The following is a 21608-nucleotide window of genomic DNA, read 5'->3' on the forward strand; positions in this document are numbered from 1 at the left end:
AGGGGATGAGCCGCGATGTGATTGGTGGCGAGCGGGAGGAGGCGGGGCCAGCGGCGGGGCGCGGGAGGCGGCGGCGGCACCGGGGCCGCGCCGGGCCCGAACCGGGGCCGGGCCCGAACCGGGGCCTCTCGCGGCCGGGCCGGGCCGAGCCAGGGCCGCTGCGGGGCCGGGGGGCGGCCCCGGCGCCTGCAGGTACCGTGAGAGCACCGGGGGGCGCGGCCGCTGCCGCCGCACCGGGCCCGGGGCCTGCGCCTGAACCGAGCCCCCCGTGAGGGCACGGCCGGCGGGGCACGGCCGGCGAGTGCCCGGGGTGGGGGCGCAGCGCGGCCCGGCCCCAGCGGGAGCTGCCGGTGGCCTCTCGGTACCCCCCGGTAAAGCCCCGGTAAGGCCCGGTAAAGCCCCGGTAAGGGCCCGGTGAGCCCCGCCCGCCGCCGGCGATGGCGGCACGCGGCTCCGTGCCCAGCCTGAGCAGCCTGCAGAAAACCGCCCTGCTCCTGGGCGTGCCGGCCGCCGCCACCGTGCTCTACATCCTCTACCGGCGCTACCGGGAGAGCCGAGGTGCGTGCGGGGCCCGCACCGGGGCCCGGCCCTGCCCCCCCGGTACCCCCGGAGCTCCGCGGGGACGGGGAGCCGCTTTTCCCACCGGGAATTCATTCCCTTGTGGGCTCCCCAGGGAGGTCCCTGTCCCTTTGGGACCCTCTGGGGCCACCCTGGGGACATTTGGGGGACACTTTGGGGACACCCTGGGGACACCCTGGGGACCCCCTGGGAAGCAGGGCCCCTTGGAATCCCTTTTCCCTCTGGGAATTCCCTGTTCCCTGTTTGTGACCCCCCCTGGGAAGGGTCCCAGTCCCTTCCTGTCCCTTTGGGGACACCCTGGGGACACCTTGGGGACCCTCAGGGGACACCCTGGGGACACTCTGGGGACCCCCTGGGAAGCGGGGCCCCCTTGGGGTCCCTTTTCCCGCCGGGAATTCCCTGCTCCCTGTGTGTCCCCCCGGCCGGGGGTCCCCGTGCCCCCGTGCCCCGGGTCCCAGCCGTGTCCCCGCTGTCCCCGCAGAGGCGCAGGTGACGCTGGTGGCAGACGAGGGGCTGGACGTGGGGCTCAGGGTGCCCCGCACGGCCCTGAAGGCGCTGATCGGCCGCCGGGGAGCCACCATCAACCAGGTGGGGCCAGGACTGGGGGGACTGGGGGGATGGGGATAGATACTGGGGGGACTGGGAGTGCTGGGGGGACTGGGAGTGCTGGGGAGACTGGGAGATACTGGGAGTGCTGGGGGGACTGGGAGTGCTGGGGGGACTGGGAGTGCTGGGGGGACTGGGGGGACTGGGGAGACTGGGGGATACTGGGAGGACTGGGAGTGCTGGGGAACTGGGGGGACTGGGGAATTGGGGGTGCTGGGGAACTGGGAATACTGAGAGTGCTGGGGAACTGGGGGGACTGGGATCTGGGGGGACTGGGGGGACTGGGGGATAGATACTGGGGGGACTGGGAGTGCTGGGGGGACTGGGAGTGCTGGGGGACTGGGGGGACTGGGAGTGCTGGGGGGACTGGGGGACTGAGGGGACTGGGGGACTGGGGAATTGGGGGTGCTGGGGAACTGGGAATACTGAGAGTGCTGGGGAACTGGGGGGACTGGGATCTGGGGGGACTGGAAGTGCTGGGGGACTGGGGGGACTGGGGAACTGGGGAATTGGGGGGACTGGGGAATTGGGGGTGCTGGAGAACTGGGAATACTGAGAGTGCTGCGGAACTGGGGGGACTGGGATCTGCGGGGACTGGGAGTGCTGGGGGGACTGGGGGAGCTGGGGGGACTGGGAGTGCTGGGGGACTGGGAGTGCTGGGGGAACTGGGAGTGCTGGGGGAACTGGGGGGACTGGGGGTGCTGGGGGAACTGGGAGTGCAGGGGGACTGGAAGTGCTGGGGGGACTGGGGAACTGGGAGTGCAGGGGGAACTGGGGGGACTGGGAGTGCTGGGGGGAGCTGGAGGGACTGGGAATACTTGGGGAACTGGGAGTGCTGGGAGATACTGGGAGAGCTGGGGGAACTGTGGGTGCTGGGGGGGACTGAGGGAACTGGGAATACTGGGGGGACTGGGAGTGCTGGGGGTGCTGGGAGTGCTGGGGGAACTGTGGGTGCTGGGGGGACGGGGGGAACTGGGGGGACTGGGAATACTGGGAGATATTGGGAGTGCTGGGGAACTGGGGGGATTGGAGTGCTGGGGGTGCTGGGAGTGCTGGGGGAACTGGGAGTGCTGGGGGGACTGGGAGTGCTGGGAGTACTGGGGAAACTGGGAGTGCTGGCAGAACGGGGAGCACTGGGGGTGCTGGGAGCACTGGGTGAACTGGGAGCACTGGGTGAACCGGGAGCACCGTGAACGCCGCGTGGCCGCTGTCCCGCAGCTGCGGCAGGAGACCGGAGCCCAGATCGAGGTGGAGGAGGAGGAGGAGGAGGAGGAAGGGGGGCAGTCCCTGGTGCAGATCTCGGGCTCGCCGCGCCAGGTGTGCCGCGCCAGGGCGGCCGTGCTGCGCATCGTGGCCGACAGCGCGCCCGTGGCCGAGCAGCTGCGCGTGCCCCAGCGCGCCGTGGGCAGGATCATCGGTACGGGGCACCCCGAAACCCGGGGGGATCCTTCTGTACCCCTGGGACACCCCAAATCCCTGGGGAACCCCAAATCCCAGGGTACCGAACAGCTCCGTGTGCCCCAGCGCGCCGTGGGCAGGATCATCGGTACGGGGCACCCCAAAACCTCTCACAGCCCCAAATCCTCCGGGGGAATCCTCATAGCCACCCCAAAATCCTGGGGGGATCCCTCCATAGCCACAGGGACACCCCAAATCCCAAGGGAACCCCAAATCCCAGGGTACCAAACAGCTCCATGTGCCCCAGCGCGCCGTGGGCAGGATCATCGGTACGGGGCACCCCAAAACCCGGGGGGATCCTTCCGTACCCCCTGGGACACCCCAAATCCCAAGGAAACCCCAAATCACAGTGTGCTGAACAGCTCCATGTGCCCCAGCGGGCCGCGGGCAGGATCATCGGTACGGGGCACCCCAAAACCCGGGGGGATCCTTCTGTACCCCCTGGGACACCCCAAAACCAGGGGGATCCCTCCATAGCCACAGGGACACCCCAAATCCCTGGGGAACCCCAAATTCCAGGGTGCCGAGCAGCTGCGCGTGCCCCAGCGCGCCGTGGGCAGGATCATCGGTACGGGGCACCCCAAAACCTCTCACAGCCCCAAATCCTCCGGGGGAATCCTCATAGCCACCCCAAAATCCTGGGGGGATCCCTCCATAGCCACAGGGACACCCCAAATCCCAAGGGAACCCCAAATCCCAGGGTACCAAACAGCTCCATGTGCCCCAGCGCGCCGTGGGCAGGATCATCGGTACGGGGCACCTGGGGGCACCCCAAATCCTGGGGGGGATCCTTCTGTACCCCCTGGGACACCCCAAATCCCTGGGGAACCCCAAATCACAGTGTGCTGAACAGCTCCATGTGCCCCAGCGGGCCGCGGGCAGGATCATCGGTACGGGGCACCCCAAAACCCGGGGGGATCCTTCTGTACCCCTGGGACACCCCAAATCCTGGGAGAACCCTCCATAGCCACAGGGACCCCCAAATCCCGGGGGAACCCCAATCCCAAACCCCCTTCCCCCCCCCAGCCCTCATTCCCTTTGAGACCCCCCCCGAGCCCCCTCTCCCCGCTCCTCATTCCCCCGTTCCCCCGGTTCCCCCGGTTCCCCCCGGTTCCCCCGGTCCCCCCCGGTTCCCCCCGGTTCTCCCGGTTCCCCCGGTTGTCCCCGGTGCCCGCAGGCCGCGGCGGGGAGACGGTCCGGGCCATCTGCCGCAGCTCGGGGGCTCGCGTGGAGTGCGGCCACGAGCCCGACGCCAGCCTGGCCCCGCTGCGCGTCATCCGCCTGCTGGGGACGCGCGCCGAGGTGGAGGCGGCCAAGGTGAGCCCGGCTTAACCCCCGGGAGGCCGGCTTAACCCCTGCCTTGAGCCCGGTTTAACCCTGCCTTGAGCCCGGCTTAACCCCCCCGGAGCCCGGTTTAACCCCCGGGAACCCGGCTTAACCCCCCCGGAGCCCGGCTTAAACCACCGAGAGCCCGGTTTAATTCCCGCCTTGAGCCCGGCTTAACCCCTGCCTTGAGCCCGCTTTAACCCCCGCCTTGAGCCCGGTTTAACACTTCCTTTAGCCCGGCTTAACCCCCGCCTTGAGCCCGGTTTAACCCTGCCTTGAGCCCGGCTTAACCCTCACCATGAGCCCGGTTTAACCCTCACCATGAGCCCGGTTTAACTCTCACCTTGAGCCCGGCTTAACCCCCGCCTTGAGCCCGGTTTAACCCTGCCTTGAGCCCGGTTTAACCCTCACTTTGAGCCCGGTTTAACCCTCACCTTGAGCCCGGCTTAACCCCTGCCTTGAGCCCGGTTTAACCCAGCCTTGAGCGCGGTTTAACCCTCACCATGACCCTGGTTTAACACCCGCCTTGAGCCCGGTTTAACCCTGCCCTGACCCCGGCTTAACCCTCACCAGGAGCCCGGTTTAACCCCACATTGAGCCCGGCTTAACCCTGCCTTGACCCTGGTTTAACCCTGCCTTGACCCCGGTTTAACCCTGCCTTGAGCCCGGTTTAACCCCCGCCTTGAGCCCGGTTTAACCCCGCCTTGAGCCCGGCTTAACCCCCGCAGAAGCTGATCCTGGAGAAGCTCTCGGAGGACCGGGCGTTCCGGCGGGAGCTGGCGCAGGCGGCGGCCGCGCGGTGCCCGCGGAAGCAGCCCCTGGGCAGCCGCCGGGAGCCGCCGGTGCCGCCCGGGAGCCCCGGGGGCTGGCAGGAGTGCTGGGATGCGGACTGGGCACCGGCGGCCGGCCCGGGCACGGAGGCGGGCGCGGAGCCGGGCGAGGGCAGCGCGGAGCCCGGCGAGGGCGAGGAGCCGCCCCTGGACAAGTTCGAGGGTGAGAGCGGCGCCGGGGTGGGCCCCGCTGGGGATGGATTTCCCGGGAATTTCGGCATCTGGGAAGGGGTTTTGGGGGGGGATTTCAAGGTTCACCTGCGCCGCGGATGTCCCAGGGGTGTTTGGGGTGGGTTTTGAAGGGATTTGGGGTGGATTTCGGTGGATTTCGCTGATTTCGGGGTTCCCCCGTGCCGTGGCTGTCCTGGTGGGATTTGGGGTGGGTTTTGGGTGGATTTCAGTGGATTTGGGGTGGATTTCAGTGGATTTGGGGTAGATTTCAGTGGATTTGGGGTAGATTTCATTGGATTTTGGGTGGGTTTGGGTAGATTTCAGTGAGTTTCAGGTAGATTTCAGGTGGATTTTGGGTAGATTTGGGTGGATTTTGGGTGGATTTTAGTGGATTTGGGGTAGATTTCAGTGGCTTTTGGGTAGATTTCAGTGGATTTTGGGTGGGTTTCAGTGGATTTGGGGTGGATCCCAGTGGATTTTGGGTGGATTTCAGTGGATTTGGGGTGGATTTCAGTGGATTTTGGGTGGATCTCAGTGGATTTGGGGTGGATTTCAGTGGATTTGGGGTGGATCTCAGTGGATTTGGGGTGGATTTCAGTGGATTTTGGGTGGATCTCAGTGGATTTGGGGTAGATCTCAGTGGATTTTGGGTGGGTTTCTGTGGATTTCAGTGGATTTTGGGTGGATTTGGGGTGGATCTCAGTGTGTTTCCCTGCTTGGGGCTCCCCCAGTGCCCAGCCCGGATTTCAGCTTCCCTGCTGACGAGCACCTGGACGTTTACGTGTCGGCGGCCGAGAGCCCCGGGCACTTCTGGATCCAACTGCTGGGCACGCGCAGCCTGCAGCTGGACAAACTGACAGCTGAGATGGGCCACTTCTACCAGAGCAGCCCCCCCGTGAGTCCCCGGTGTCCCCTCGGTGTCCCCTCAGTGTCCCATCTGTGTCCTTTCTGTGTCCCCTCTGTGTCCCTTCTTGTGTCCTGTCTGTGTCCCAGAACAAGACAAGTTCATGGCCAAGGTGGGGCACTGCTACCAGAGCAGCCCCCCCGTGAGTCCCTGCTGTCCCCTGTGTCCCCTCAGTGTCCCCTGGTGTCCCAGCACTGTCCCCCACCCTGTCCACACTATGTCCCAGCACTGTCCCCTATCCTGTGTCCCCCTCCCCATCCTGTGTCCCCTGCTGTCCCAGCACTGTCCCCTCGTGTCTCCCCGTGTCCCCTGACTGTCCCTGCACTGTCCCCTGCCATCCCAGCACTGTCCCCACCACGTCCCTCACCCCCTGTCCCCCTGTCCCTGCTGCCCCAGCACTGTCCCCTCGTGTCTCCCCGTGTCCCCTGACTGTCCTAGCACTGTCCCCATGTCCCCTGACTGTCCCAGCACTGTCCCCATGTCCCCTGTCCCAGCACTGTCCCCTCATGTCCTTCCCATGTCCCCTGACTGTCCCCATGTCCCCTCCCATCCCAGCACTGTCCCCACCGTGTTCCTTACCCCTGTCCCCCTGTCCCCTGACTGTCCCAGCACTGTCCCCTGGCGTCCCCCCCCATGTCCCTTGACTGTCCCAGCACTGTCCCCATGTCCCTGCTGCCCCAGCACTGTCCCCTCATGTCCCTCCCATGTCCCCTGACTGTCCCAGCACTGTCCTCACCGTGTCCCTTACCCACTGTCCCCCTGTCCCTGCTGCCCCAGCACTGTCCCCTGGCATCCCCCCCATGTCCCTTGACTGTCCCAGCACTGTCCCCATGTCCCTGCTGCCCCAGCACTGTCCGCTCATGTCCCTCCCGTGTCCCCTGACTGTCCCCATGTCCCCTCCCATCCCAGCACTGTCCTCACCATGTCCCTTACCCTCTGTCCCCCTGTCCCTGCTGCCCCAGCACTGTCCCCTGACCGTCCCCGTGTCCCCTGACTGTCCCCGTGTCCCCAGGTGCCACCCCCGTCGGTGCACGCCGGGGCCATCGTGGCCGCGCCGTACCGGGACGACGGCGAGTGGTACCGGGCGCGTGTCCTGGGGCCGCTGGACAACGGCCACCTGGAGCTGTACTACGTGGACTTTGGGGACAACGGGCAGGCGCCCCCCGAGGCTCTGCGGGCCCTCAGGTGTGGCAGGGGGTGACACTGGCGGCATGATGTCCCCGTGCCCCGGGACGACGTCGCTGTCCCCAGGAGTGCCCTCACCGTGTCCCTGCAGGAGCGACTTCCTGAGCCTGCCCTTCCAGGCCATCGAGTGCAGCCTGGCCGGGATTGTCCCCAGCGGTGAGCGGGGACAGCGCTGTCACTGTCACCTCCGGGGGGGGGACAGCCCTGGCACTGTCACCTCCGGGAGGGACAGCCCTGTCACTGTCACCTGGGGGGGGGGGGACAGCCCTGTCACTGTCACCTGGGGGGGGGACAGCCCTGTCACTGTCACCTCCGGGGGGGAGGGACAGCCCTGTCACTGTCACCTGGGGGGGGGACAGCTCTGTCACTGCTGGGGGTGGGACAGCCCTGTCACTGTCACCTGGGGGGGGACAGCTCTGTCACTGCTGGGGGGGGGACAGCCCTGTCACTGTCACCTGGGGGAGGGACAGCCCTGTCACTGTCACCTGGGGGGGGGGACAGCTCTGTCACTGCTGGGGGAGGGACAGCTCTGTCACTGTCACCTCCGGGGGTGGGACAGCTCTGTCACTGCTGGGGGAGGGACAGCCCTGTCACTGTCACCTCCGGGGGTGGGACAGCTCTGTCACTGTCACCTGGGGGAGGGACAGCTCTGTCACTGTCACCTGGGGGGGGGACAGCTCTGTCACTGCTGGGGGGGGGACAGCCCTGTCACTGTCACCTCCGGGGGTGGGACAGCTCTGTCACTGTCACCTCCGGGAGGGACAGCCCTGTCACTGTCACCTCCGGGGGTGGGACAGCTCTGTCACTGTCACCTCCGGGAGGGACAGCCCTGTCACTGTCACCTCCGGGGGTGGGACAGCTCTGTCACTGTCACCTCCGGGAGGGACAGCCCTGTCACTGTCACCTCCGGGGGTGGGACAGCCCTGTCACTGTCACCTGGGGGGGGGGACAGCCCTGTCACTGTCACCTCCGGGGGGGGGGGGACAGCCCTGTCACTGTCACCTGCGGGAGGGACAGCCCTGTCACTGTCACCTCCGGGGGTGGGACAGCCCTGTCACTGTCACCTGGGGGAGGGACAGCCCTGTCACCTCCAGGGGGTGGCACAGCCCTGTCACCTGGGGGGGGGAGGGACAGCCCTGTCACCTGCTGGGGGGTGGGACAGCTCTGTCACCTCCTGGGAGTGGCACACAGCCCTGTCACTGTTGGGGAGGGACATGGCCCTGTCACCTCTTGGGGGGTGGCACAGCCCTGTCACTGCTGGGGGGTGGCACCCGGCCCTGTTCCCCCCAGGGCGTGGCACATGTCCCTGTCCCCTCCCAGGGTGGCACACGGCCCATGTCACCGCTGTCCCAGTGTGTCCTGGTGTGACCAGTGTCCCAGTGTGTAACCGCTGTGTCCGTGTCACCACTGTCCTGCTGTCCCAGCCTGTCCAGCATCCCGGTGTCCCCGCTGTCCCTGCTGTCACCCCTGTCCCCAGTGTGTCCCACAGGTGGCTCGTGGCCCGAAGCAGCCCTGGAGGAGTTTGAGCAGCTGTCCTGTCCCTGTGTCACTGTCCCGGTGTCACTGTCACTGTCCCCGTGTCCCCGCAGGTGGCGCGTGGCCCGAGGCGGTGCTGCAGGAGTTCGAGGGCTGTGCTGTCCCTGTGTCACTGTCCCTGTGTCACTGTCCCTGTGTCACTGTCCCTGTGTCCCTGTCACAGCTGTCCCCGTGTCCCCGCAGGTGGCTCGAGGTGGCCCTGCAGGAGTTCGAGGGCTGTCCTGTCCCCGTGTCACTGTCCCCGTGTCCCCGCAGGTGGCACGTGGCCCGAGGCGGCCCTGCAGGAGTTCGAGGGCTGTGCTGTCCCTGTGTCACAGCTGTCCCCATGTCCCCGTGTCCCCGCAGGTGGCCCGAGGTGGCCCTGCAGGAGTTCGAGGGCTGTCCTTGTCCCCGTGTCACTGTCACTGTCACTGTCACTGTCCCTGTGTCCCCGCAGGTGGCTCCTGGCCCGAAGCAGCCCTGGAGGAGTTTGAGCAGCTGTCCTGTCCCTGTGTCACTGTCCCGGTGTCACTGTCACTGTCCCCGTGTCCCCGCAGGTGGCGCGTGGCCCGAGGCGGTGCTGCAGGAGTTCGAGGGCTGTGCTGTCCCTGTGTCACTGTCCCTGTGTCACTGTCCCTGTGTCCCTGTCACAGCTGTCCCCGTGTCCCCGCAGGTGGCTCGAGGTGGCCCTGCAGGAGTTCGAGGGCTGTCCTGTCCCCGTGTCACTGTCCCCGTGTCCCCGCAGGTGGCACGTGGCCCGAGGCGGCCCTGCAGGAGTTCGAGGGCTGTGCTGTCCCTGTGTCACAGCTGTCCCCATGTCCCCGTGTCCCCGCAGGTGGCCCGAGGTGGCCCTGCAGGAGTTCGAGGGCTGTCCTGTCCCCGTGTCACTGTCCCTGTGTCACTGTCACTGTCCCCGTGTCCCCGCAGGTGGCTCCTGGCCCGAGGCGGTGCTGCAGGAGTTCGAGGGCTGTGCTGTCCCTGTGTCACTGTCCCTGTGTCCCTGTCACAGCTGTCCCCGTGTCCCCGCAGGTGGCTCGAGGTGGCCCTGCAGGAGTTCGAGGGCTGTCCTGTCCCCGTGTCACTGTCCCCGTGTCACTGTCACTGTCACTGTCACTGTCCCTGTGTCCCCGCAGGTGGCTCCTGGCCCGAGGCGGCCCTGCAGGAGTTCGAGGGCTGTGCTGTCCCCGTGTCACAGCTGTCCCCATGTCCCTGTGTCCCCGCAGGTGGCTCGTGGCCCGAGGCAGCCCTGCAGGAGTTCGAGCGGCTCACGGGCTGCGCTCGCTGGTGCCCGTTGGTGGCGCGGATCTGCAGCTACGGCCCTGCCAGGACCTGCCCGCGGCCCCGCCTGCGCCTCTTCGCCCAGCGCCACGGACAGGTGCGCCACCGGCCACCGGGGGTCACCTGAACTGTCACCGGGGCCACCGGGGGTCACCACAACTGTCACCAGGGTCCCCACAGCTGTCCCCAGGGTTACCAAGGTCACCAGAGCTGTCCCCACAGCTGTCCCCAGTGTCCCCACAGCTGTCCCCAGGGTCATCAAGTGTCCCCAGGGTTACCAGAACTGTCCCCAGGGCCACCCCAACTGTCTCCAGTGCCCCCACAACTGTCCCTAGGGTCCCCGCAGCTGTCCCCAAGTGTCCCCACAACTGTCCCCAAGCGTCCCCACTCCTGGTGTTCCCAGAGCCACAGACAGGTGTGTCACCGGGGTCACCTGTGTCCCTAACGACTGTCCCCAGGTGTCCCCAGCTGTCCCCTCACCGCAATTCCCGCCATTCCCTGTCCCCATTCCCGGTGTCCCTGTCCCCACTCCGGTGTCCCCGCAGAGCCTGGACGTGGGAGCAGAGCTGGTGCGTTTGGGCTACGCCGTGCCCGGGCCCCCGGAGGAGCCCCCGGTGAGCTGCTCCCGCTGTCCCGTGTCCCCTCCCGCTGTCCCGTGTCCCTCCCGGTGTCCGTCCCGGTGTCCATCCCGCTGTCCGTCCCGCTGTCCGTCCCGCTGTCCGTCCCGGTGTCCGTCCCGGGCGGGCTCACCCCGCTCTTCCCGGGCAGGACACTCCCGGCTGTGCCTCCAGCCCGAGCCCGGCGGAGCCCGGGGACGGCCCCGGCCCCGCGCCCTGCCTCAGCCCGCCCGGCGAGCCCGGGCCCTGCCGGTGACACCGTGCGGTGACACTGCCCCGGTGACACCGTGCCGGTGACACCGCCCCGGGAGCGGCGCCGGGACCCCCCGACCCGTGCCCGGTGCCACCGGGAGCCGCTCCCAGTGACCCCATCCCGGTGACCGGAGCCACTCCCGGTGCCGCCACCGACTGCGACCCGGAGCCCTCCGGGAGGCCGGACCGACCAATCGCGGGGATCTCCGCCTGTGCCTCTTGCCGGGACACGACACGCCGGGGCCGAGGGCCGGCGGTGCCCCTTCCGTTACCGGGAGTTCCCGGTTCCCTCGCCTTGTTGTGCTGTTCCGTTGCACTGACTGTGGTTCTGAGTTAATAAAGTTGAAGGTTTCTCAGCGCTCCGTCCCCGCCGCGGGGGAACCGGGCGCAGGCGCGCCGCGGGCAGCCCCCGGTGGGGTCCTTGCGCTCCGGTGCGCGCGTCCCGCGCAGGCGCGCCAGGGCAGGAGCGCCGGGCTGTGCGCAGGCGCAGTGCGGACAGCGCGGGGTCCTCGGCGCCGTGAGGGAGCGAGGCCGCCATGTTGGCCCCGGGGGCGGCGGGACGGGCGCTGAGCCGGGCCCTGAGCCTGAGCCGTGGCCCGGTGAGGGCGGGGACACCGGGAGCGGCGGTGCAACGAGCCCTGAGCCTCAGCCATGGCTCGGTGAGGGCGGGGACACCGGGAGTGGCGGGGGGGGCGTCTGAGGGTGGGTACCTGGGGGTGGGGGACGGGCTTTGACCCAGAGCGGAACGGCCCCGGGGGTGGCGGGGGGCGGGCCTGGGGTCGGTACCGGGGGCGGCGGGACGGGCCCTGAACCGGCCCCATAACCCCGTTATGGAACCCTATAGACCTCCCAGCCCCTATAGACCCCATAGCCCCATAATGGAACCCTATAGACCCCATAGACCCGTTCTGGAACCCTATAGACCCCACAGCCCCATTGTAGAACCCTATAGGCCCTACAGCCCCTATAGACCCCATAACCCCATTATGTAACCCCACAGCCCCTATAGACCCCATAACCCCATTATGGAACCCCACAGCCCCTATAGACCCCATAACTCCATAGCCCTGTTATAGAACCCTATAGACCCCCTAGGCCTGTTATGGAGCCCTCTAGGCCTCATAGACCCTAGAGACCCCATAACCTCTTCATATAACCCTATAGACCCCGTTGCTCCACTATGGAACCCTATAGACCTGGTAGACCCCATAGACCCCGTTATGGAACCCTATAGACCCCATGGGTCTGTTATAGAAACCTATAGAGCCCACAGACCCCGTTATGGAACCCTATAGACCCCATAGCCCCGTTATGGAACCCTATAGACCCCACAGCCCCTACAGACCCCATGGACCCCAGAGACCCCGTGGGCACACTCCAGAACATTCCATACCCGCAGGGCTCAGTGCCCCATCCTGAGTCCTGTCCCCATCAGAGCCCTTTAAAACCTTCCAGAACCTCACAGGGCTCCGTGCCCCGTGGCCATCAGAACGTTCTGGAACGTTCCGTGCCTGCAGGGCTTGGTGCCCTGCTCCCATCAGAACCCTTTAGAACATTCCAGAACCCCACAGGGCTCGGTGCCCTGTGCCCATCAGAACGTTCTGGAACATTCCAGAACCCCGCAGGGCTCGGTGCTGTGCTCCCATCAGAACCTTCCGGAAGGTTCCGTGCCCACAGGGCTCGGTGCCCCATGCCCATGAGAAAGTTCTAGAACATTCCAGAACCCCACAGGGCTCGGTGCCCCGTGCCCATCAGAACCCTTTAGAACATTCCAGAACCCCGCAGAGCTCGGTGCCCCGTGCCCATCAGAACCCTTTAGAACCTTCCAGAACCCCGCAGGGCTCGGTGCCCCGTGCCCATCAGAACCCTTTAGAACATTCCAGAACCCCGCAGGGCTTGGTGCCCCGTGCCCATCAGAACCCTTTAGAACCTTCCAGAACCCCGCAGGGCTCGGAGCCCTGTTCCCATCAGAACCCTTTAGAACATTCCAGAACCCCGCAGGGCTCGGTGCCCCGTGCCCATCAGAACCCTTTAGAACATTCCAGAACCCCGCAGGGCTCGGTGCCCCGTGCCCATCAGACCCTTCCGGAAGGTTCCGTGCCCGCAGGGCTCGGTGGTGGTGGAGCGCGTGTGGCCGGTGCCGCTGGGCCGGGCGGGGGCGGCGCCCCGGCTGCACCCGCGGCGGCACCGCGTGTACCGGCTGCTGCGGGACGGCAAACACCTGCCCCGGGGCAACATGGAGCTGCTGCTGACCCGCGCCGTGCAGGGTGAGCGGGGCCGGGAGCGGGGCACGGGGCTGGGAGCCGGGCGTGCCTCATGCCCTGGGGTGCCTCATTCCTTGGGGTGCCTCATTCCTTGGGTGCCTCATTCCCTGGGGTGCCTCGTTCCTTGGGGTGCCTCGTTCCTTGGGTGCCTCATTCCCTGGGGTGCCTCGTTCCTTGGGGTGCCTCGTTCCTTGGGTGCCTCATTCCCTGGGGTGCCTCATTCCTTGGGTGCCTCATTCCCTGGGGTGCCTCATTCCCTGGGGTGCCTCATTCCTTGGGTGCCTCGTTCCTTGGGGTGCCTCATTCCCTGGGGTGCCTCATTCCCTGGGGTGCCTCATTCCTTGGGTGCCTCGTTCCTTGGGTGCCTCATTCCCGGGGTGCCTCGTTCCCTGGGGTGCCTCATTCCTTGGGTGCCTCATTCCTTGGGGTGCCTCATTCCTTGGGGTGCCTCATTCCCTTGGGTGCCTCATTCCCTGGGTGCCTCATTCCCTTGGGTGCCTCATTCCCTTGGGGTGCCTCGTTCCCTTGGGTGCCTCATTCCTTGGGGTGCCTCATTCCTTGGGTGCCTCATTCCCTGGGGTGCCTCATTCCTTGGGTGCCTCATTCCTTGGGGTGCCTCATTCCTTGGGTGCCTCATTCCTTGGGTGCCTCATTCCCTGGGGTGCCTCATTCCTTGGGGTGCCTCGTTCCCTGGGGTGCCTCATTCCTTGGGGTGCCTCATTCCCTGGGGTGCCTCATTCCTTGGGGTGCCTCGTTCCTTGGGGTGCCTCATTCCTTGGGTGCCTCATTCCTTGGGGTGCCTCATGCCCTGGGGTGCCTCGTTCCCTGGGGTGCCTCATTCCTTGGGTGCCTCATTCCTTGGGGTGCCTCATTCCTTGGGTGCCTCATTCCTTGGGGTGCCTCATTCCCTGGGTGCCTCATTCCCTGGGGTGCCTCATTCCTTGGGTGCCTCATTCCCTGGGGTGCCTCGTTCCTTGGGTGCCTCATTCCCTGGGGTGCCTCGTTCCTTGGGTGCCTCATTCCTTGGGTGCCTCATTCCCTTGGGTGCCTCATTCCTTGGGGTGCCTCGTTCCCTGGGGTGCCTCATTCCCTTGGGTGCCTCATTCCTTGGGGTGCCTCATCCCTTGGGGTGCCTCGTTCCTTGGGTGCCTCGTTCCTTGGGGTGCCTCGTTCCTTGGGTGCCTCGTTCCTTGGGGTGCCTCGTTCCCTTGGGTGCCTCGTTCCCTTGGGGTGCCTCATTCCCTTGGGGTGCCTCATTCCTTGGGGTGCCTCATTCCCTTGGGTGCCTCATTCCTTGGGTGCCTCATTCCCTGGGGTGCCTCATTCCTGGGATGCCTCGTCCCTTGGGTGCCTCATTCCCTGGGGTGCCTCATTCCCTGGGGTGCCTCATTCCCTTGGGTGCCTCATTCCTTGGGTGCCTCATTCCCTTGGGTGCCTCATTCCTTGGGGTGCCTCATTCCTTGGGTGCCTCATTCCTTGGGGTGCCTCATTCCTTGGGGTGCCTCATTCCTTGGGGTGCCTCATTCCTTGGGTGCCTCATTCCTTGGGGTGCCTCATTCCTTGGGTGCCTCATTCCTTGGGTGCCTCATTCCCTGGGGTGCCTCATTCCTTGGGGTGCCTCGTTCCCTGGGGTGCCTCATTCCTTGGGGTGCCTCGTTCCCTGGGGTGCCTCATTCCTTGGGGTGCCTCGTTCCTTGGGGTGCCTCATTCCTTGGGTGCCTCATTCCTTGGGGTGCCTCATTCCCTGGGTGCCTCATTCCCTGGGGTGCCTCATTCCTTGGGTGCCTCATTCCTTGGGGTGCCTCATTCCCTTGGGGTGCCTCATTCCTTGGGTGCCTCATTCCTTGGGGTGCCTCATTCCTTGGGTGCCTCATTCCTTGGGGTGCCTCATGCCCTGGGGTGCCTCGTTCCCTGGGGTGCCTCATTCCTTGGGGTGCCTCATTCCCTGGGGTGCCTCATTCCTTGGGGCGCCTCCTTCCCTGGGGCGCCTCATTCCTTGGGGTTCCTCATGCCCTGGGGTGCCTCATTCCCTGGGGTGCCTCATTCCTTGGGTGCCTCGTTCCCTGGGGTGCCTCATTCCCTGGGGTGCCTCATTCCTTGGGGTGCCTCATTCCTTGGGGTGCCTCATTCCTTGGGGTTCCTCATGCCCTGGGGTGCCTCATTCCCTGGGGTGCCTCGTTCCCTGGGGTGCCTCATTCCTTGGGGTGCCTCATTCCCTGGGGTGCCTCATTCCTTGGGGTGCCTCATTCCTTGGGTGCCTCATTCCCTGGGGTGCCTCATTCCTTGGGTGCCTCGTTCCCTGGGGTGCCTCATTCCCTGGGGTGCCTCATTCCCTGGGGTGCCTCATCCCTTGGGGTGCCTCGTTCCCTGGGGTGCCTCATTCCCTGGGGTGCCTCATTCCCTTGGGTGCCTCATTCCCTGGGAGCTGCTCATGTCCTGGGGCTGGGAGTGCCTCATTCCCTTGGGGTGCCTCATTCCCTTGGGGTGCCTCATTCCCTTGGGGTGCCTCATGCCTGGGGAATCCCTCATTCCCTGGGGTCTGGGGGCTCCTCATTCCCTGGGGGTGCCTCATTCCCTGGGGTCTGGGAGGGAGTGCCTCGTTCACTGGGAGTGCCTCATTCCCTGGGAATCTGGGAATTCTGTGTGCCCTGGGATCCCAGGAGTGCCTAATTCCCTGGAAATCTGGGAATTCCTCATTCCTGGGCTCTGGGAGCTCCTCATTCCCTGGGAATCCCTCATTCCATGGGGTCTGAGTTCCTCACTCCCTGGAGATCTGGGAATTCCTCACTCCCTGGGATCCTGGGATTTCCCAGCATTCCCAGCCGAATTTTAACTCCCAAACCCAACACTCCCATGGAATTTCTCTGGAATCTATGGAATTTAACTCCCTTGGGATGGATCCCTGCCATGGGAGTTGGGGTTTCCCAGCATTCCCAGCGAAATTTTGACCCCCAATCCTAACAATCCCATGGAATTTCTCTTTAATTTGACACAAAATTCCTGGAATTCAGCCCCTTTGGGCCGGACCCCCCCGAGCTGCCGAGGCAGCCGGGATTCCCCGGCATTCCCGGGTGACTTCTCCCGGTTTTCCTGCCGGCATTCCCCGGCACTCCCCGGTGACTTCTCCCAGTTTTCCTGCCGGGATTCTCCGGCATTCCCGGGTGACTTTTCCCGGTTTTCCTGGCAGACCTGGGCAGCCGAGGGGACGTGGTGAGCGTGAGGAAGAGCCTGGGCAGGAACAAGCTGCTCCCGCAGGGCCTGGCCGTGTACCCCTCCCCGGAGAACCTGCGCCTCTTCCAGGAGGAGAAGGAGGTCAGGGAGCCCCTCCAGGCTGGTGAAAACCAAGGAAAAACAGGAATTGGGGCTTTAGGGGCTCTGTGGGATCAGCTCACATGCATTTCTGTGGATTTTTTGGGATTTCTGGGTGCTGGTTTCCTTAGGAATGCAATCCTAAATTGAGCTTTGATCCCTGAAAAATTCCCTTTGGGGAGCACAAGCAGGCTGGCCTTGCCAGGCACAATTTCCTTCCTCTTTATCCTCCATCCCTGGGATTTTCCCTTTTATCCTCCTCAATCCCTGTTTTTCCCACTTTTCCTCAATCTGTTTTCCTCCATTTCTTTTCCTCATCCCCATTTTTCCCATTTACCTTTCTAAATCCCATTTTCCTCCTCAATCCCAATTTCCCCCATTTTCTTCCCTCAATCCTATTTTTTTCCTTTTTTGTCTCCCAAATCCCATTTTTTCCCCCATTTCCCCTTCTCAATCCCATTTTTCTCCATTTTCCCTCCTAAATCCGATTTCTCCCCCTCAAACCCAGTTTTTCCCTCCATTTTTCCTCTTAAATCCCATTTTTCCCCCGTTTCCCCTTCTCAGCCCTATTTTTTCCCCCATTTCCCCTCCTTAATCCCATTTTCCCCCATTTTCTCTCCTCAATCCCGTTTTTTCCTCATTTTTTCCCCTATTTTCTCTCCTCAATCCGTTTTTTCTCCCATTCCCCTTCTCAATCCCATTTTCCTCCATTTCCCCTCCTCAATCCCATTTTCCTCCCATTTTCCCCCCTCAATCCCATTTTCCCCCTATTTTCTCTCCTCAATCCCATTTTTTCCCCATTTCCCCTACTCAATCCCATTTTCCCCATTTTTTCCCCCTATTTTCTTTCCTCAATCCCATTTTTTCCCCATTTTCCCCCCACTTCCCCTCCTCATGCCATTTTTTCCCCCATTTCCCCCCCATTTCCCCCCATTTCCCCCCCATTTTTCCCCCATTTTCCCACCATTTCCCCCCATTTTTCCCCCATTTCCCCCCCATTTTTCCCCCCATTTTTCCCCCATTTTCCCCCATTTCCCCCCATTTTTCCCCCATTTTCCCCCATTTCCCCCCATTTTCCCCCATTTCCCCAATCCCACCCCCCTAATCCCCATTTCCCATTCCCAGCTGGCGCAGCAGGGGAAGCTGGAGGAGCCCCAAACCCAGAGCGGGCAGAAGGTGAGCGGGGCCCCCCATCCCAAGAGCCCCCAAATCCGGGAATTCCCCTGGAATTCCCCCGGAATTCCCGATCCCGTTTCCTTCCCCCAGACCCTGGAATTCCTGCGGCGCTGCCGGCTCCAGGTGGGGATGAAGAACAACGTGAGCTGGGAGCTCAGCCCCGACATCGTGGCCCGCCACTTCCTCAAGAACGTGAGAGCATTTCTGGATTTGGGGGATTTTGGGGATTTGGGGGATTCCCAGGGCCAAACCCAGGGTTTGGAGTCATTCCTGAAGGATTTGGGGGATCCAGGCCAGCCCTGCTCCCGGGGTTTGGGGTGGTTCCCTGGTTTTGGGGCCATTTCTGGGTTTTGGGGTCACTTCTGGGGTTTTGGGGTCACTCCCAGGATTTGGAGTTACTCCTGGTTTTGGGGGTAATTCCTGGGTTTTGGGATCATTCCTGGGTTTTGGGATCATTCCCAGGTTTTAAGGTCACTCCCAGGTTTTGGGATCATTACCGGGTTTTGGGATCGTTCCCAGGTTTTGGGATCATTCCCAGGTTTTGGGGTCATTCCCAGGTTTGGGATCATTCCCTGGTTTTGGGGCTGTTCCTGCCATGTGGGGCCATTTCTGGAATTTGGGGTCATTCCCAGAGGCTTTGGGGTTTCCACAGGGTTTGGGGGCTCTCCCAGCCCTGCTCCCAGGATTGGGGTCATTCCCAAGAATTGGGATCATTCCAGGATTTGGGATCATTCCCAAAGGGTCTAGGGGGCTCTGACCTGCCTCTGTTCCTGTGTTTTGGGGTCAAATCTATTCCTAGGATTTGGGGTTCCAAAGGATCTGGGGGGGCTGGGATGGGGCTGTGGGGGGGTCTGGGGGCTGTGCCTGCCCCTGCTGCTGGGATTTGGGGTGAGACCCCAGGATTTGGGGTGAGACCCAGGATTTGGGGTGGGACCCTGGGATTTGGGGTGACACCCCGGGTTTGGGGTGGGACCCTGGGATTTGGTGGGAGACCCCAGGATTTGGGGTGAGACCCTGGGATTTGTGTGAGACCCAGGATTTGGGGTGAGACCCCGGGATTTGGGGGTGAGACCCCAGGATTTGGGGTGAGACCCTGGGATTTGGGGTGAAAGCCCCAGATTTGGGGTGACACCCCGGGTTTGGGGTGAAAGCCCCGGATTTGGGGTGACACCCCGGGTTTGGGATGAAAGCCCCGGATTTGGGGTGACACCCCGGGTTTTGGGGTGAAAGCCCAGATTTGGGGGTGACACCCCGGGTTTGGGGTGAAAGCCCCAGATTTGGGGTGACACCCAGGATTTGGGGTGAAAGCCCCAGATTTGGGGTGACACCCCGGGTTTGGGGCCGTGCCCGTTGTGTTCCCGTGCCAGCTCGGGGTGTTCGTGCCCCCCCACGCCCTTGCGGCTGCCACCGGAGCCCATCACACGCTGGGGACACTTCTGGTGTGACGTCACGGTGAGGGGACACGGGGACAGGGGGGGCCCCTTGCACCCCATTCCCCCTCATTTCCTCCCATTTCCCCCAATTTCCCTTCCACTTTCTCCCCATTTCCCCCTCACTTCCACCCCATTTCCCTCTCCCATTTCCCCCCTTTTTCCCCAATCCCAACTCCCAATTTCCCTTCCACTCCCACCCCATTCCCCCCTCATTTCCTCCCCATTTCCCCAATTTCCCTTTTCACTTTTTCCTCATTTCCCCCAATTTCCCTTCCACTTTCTCCCCATTTCCCCCTCATTTCCACCCCCATTTCCCTCTCCCATTTCCCCCCTTTTCCCCCAATCCTCACTCCCAATTTCCCTTCCACTCCCACCCCACTTCCCCCAGTTTCCCTTTTTACTTTTTCCCCATTTCCCCCTCATTTCCTCCCCATTTCCCTCTCCTGTTCCTCCCTCATTTCCTCCCCATTTCCCCCAATTTCCCTTTTCACTTTTTCCCCATTTCCCCCAATTTCCCTTACACTTTTTCCCCATTCCCCAATTTCCCTTACACTTTTCCCCCATTCCCCCTCATTTCCTCCCATTTCCCCAATCCCAACTCCCAATTTCCCTTCCACTTTTCCCCCATTCCCCCTCATTTCCTCCCCATTTCCTCTCCCATTCCCCCTCATTTCCTCCTTTTCCCCAAATCCCCTCTCCCAATTTCTCTTCCCCCTCCCCATTTCCAGCTGATTTCCCCCCATTTTCCTCTCCCATTTCCCCCTTCTCCCTCCAGCTGGGAACATTGGGGTGATCCAGGGGATTTTGGGGTGTCCTGCTGGGTTTGGGGTGCCCTGGGGCTGCTTTTGGGGTCCCCAGGTGAACGGGCTGGACACGGTGTGGGGTGCCCATGGCCGTGGTGCCCCGGGGGTGGTTTTGGGGTGGCTCAGGTGTTTTTGGGGTTGCTCAGGTATTTTTGGGGTGTTTTTGGGGTGGCTCAGGTGTTTTTGGGGTGTTTTTTGTGGTGACTCAGGTGTTTTTGGGGTCCCCAGGTGAACGGCTTGGACATGGTGGGAGTGCCCATGGCCGTGGTGCCCCGGGGGTGTTTTTTGGGTGGCTCAGGTGTTTTTGGGGTGGTTTCTGGGGAGGCTCAGGTGTTTTTGGGTGGTTTTTGGGGTGGCTCAGGTGGTTTTGGGGTGGTTTTTTGGGCTGACTCAGGTGTTTCTGGGGTGACTCAGGTGTTTTTGGGGGTCCCCAGGTGAACGGGCTAGACACAGTGCAGGTGCCCATGGCTGTGGTGCCCTGGGGCTGTTTTTGGGGTGTTTTTGGGGTGTTTTTGGGCTGACTCAGGTGTTTTTGGGGTGACTCAGGTGTTTTGGGGTGTTTTTTGGGGTCCCCAGGTGAACGGGCTGGACACGGTGCGGGTGCCCATGGACGTGGTGCAGTTCCTGCACCCCAAAACCAAACGCTTCCGGCACTGGCAGCAGCAAGCAGCAGCAGCAGCTGGAGAGCAGCAGGGAGCGGCTCCTCTGACCCCCCCCCCGGGGATTTGGGGTCCCCTGGAAGGATTTGGGGTCCCCAGAGTGGGTTTGGGGCCGTTCCCCCCCTTTTTGGGATCCCCTCGCCTCTGTGGAACTCCCGGACGTCGCCCAATTCCCAGAGCAGCAGCTCAGGAATTTTGGATTCTCCTGAGCCCCCCCCAAATCTCCCCGAACCCCACTCTGGTCCAGGGGGGGTCCCTGGGGTGGATTTGGGGGTCCCTGGGGTGGATTTGGGGTCCCCGGGATGGATTTTGGGGTTCCCCCTTTTGGGATCTCCAGGTGGGATCTCCAGGGTCCGGAGCAGGAATCCCCCCAGAAAAGGAGATCAGGATTTTTTTTGGGGGATCCCAGGATTTTTTTGGGGGGGTCCCAAACTTTTGTGGGGTCTCCTGGATTTTGGGGGGGTCTCAAAGTTTTGGGGGCTGTAGGATTTGGGGAAGAAAAGGCCAAACGTTTGCGGGAGTTTCCCAAAAAAAGGGAATTTTGGGATCGGAATTTCGGCTGTCCTGAATGAATTCTTGGGGGCGGGGCCCAGCTGGGGAAGCCCCGCCCCCCCGGCCAGGTGAGCCCGTGTCCCCAAAGTCCCCAAGGCCCCACAAGGGGGGTCCCCACCTGCCCCGTGTCCCCGGGGGGGGGTGGCGGTGCCACCTGGGCTGTCACCGGCTCGTTGCCATGGCAACGGCGGGGGGGACACGGCTGGGGACAGCGGGGCGGGAAAGGAGGTGACACCGAAGGGGGGGTGACACGGGTGGGGACACCGGGGGGGTGGCACCGGCCTGGGGACACCGGGGTGGTGACACCGAGGGGTGGCACTGGCCCACGGGGCAGTGACACCGAATTGGGGACACCAGGACACGGAGGGGGTGACACTGGGGGGTGACACCGGCCTGGGGACACCGGGACACCGGGGGGGTGACACCGGGGGGTGGCACCGGCGCACGGGCGTGGGAGGGGGCGGGGCTGACTTCAGCACCGGGGACAGCACCGGGAGGGGACATTGCCACGGGGGGGGAGGGGACACGCGTGGGCGGACACCGGACCCTCCCCCACCTCCCCCCGTCCATCCGCGCGTGCGCGGCCCCGGGCCCCGCCCCCTCCCCAAAACATCCCCGCACCCCCCCCACCGCCCCCGGGCCCGGGCGGGGCCGGTACCGGAGCCCGGGGCCCCCTCCCGGTTCCCGGGCC

General features: G+C 64.0%; 2 protein-coding genes across 2 annotated transcripts; both read left to right on the forward strand.

The window, feature by feature from the left end:
* Positions 1-44: 44 nt before the first annotated feature.
* On the forward strand, positions 45-11079 carry TDRKH (tudor and KH domain containing). Its single transcript, XM_064401643.1, has 11 exons — positions 45-558; positions 1061-1167; positions 2404-2602; positions 3821-3960; positions 4698-4962; positions 5702-5865; positions 6887-7059; positions 7151-7215; positions 9798-9949; positions 10398-10466; positions 10621-11079. The coding sequence occupies exons 1-11, from the start codon at positions 438-440 to the stop codon at positions 10723-10725; spliced, it is 1560 nt and encodes a 519-aa protein (XP_064257713.1). The 5' UTR covers positions 45-437; the 3' UTR covers positions 10726-11079.
* Positions 11080-11210: 131 nt separating this feature from the next.
* On the forward strand, positions 11211-20567 carry MRPL9 (mitochondrial ribosomal protein L9). The gene is given in 9 exon segments (XM_064401771.1): positions 11211-11380; positions 12829-12988; positions 16173-16297; positions 17420-17470; positions 17561-17662; positions 18838-18864; positions 18866-18922; positions 20283-20372; positions 20374-20567. Coding segments are annotated over 9 exon segments (777 nt in total). The 5' UTR covers positions 11211-11257; the 3' UTR covers positions 20416-20567.
* The last annotated feature ends 1041 nt before the right edge of the window (positions 20568-21608 follow it).

The sequence above is a fragment of the Passer domesticus genome, chromosome 32 (genome assembly GCF_036417665.1).
Source record: "Passer domesticus isolate bPasDom1 chromosome 32, bPasDom1.hap1, whole genome shotgun sequence".
In the NCBI taxonomy this organism is placed as follows: Eukaryota; Metazoa; Chordata; class Aves; order Passeriformes; family Passeridae; genus Passer; species Passer domesticus.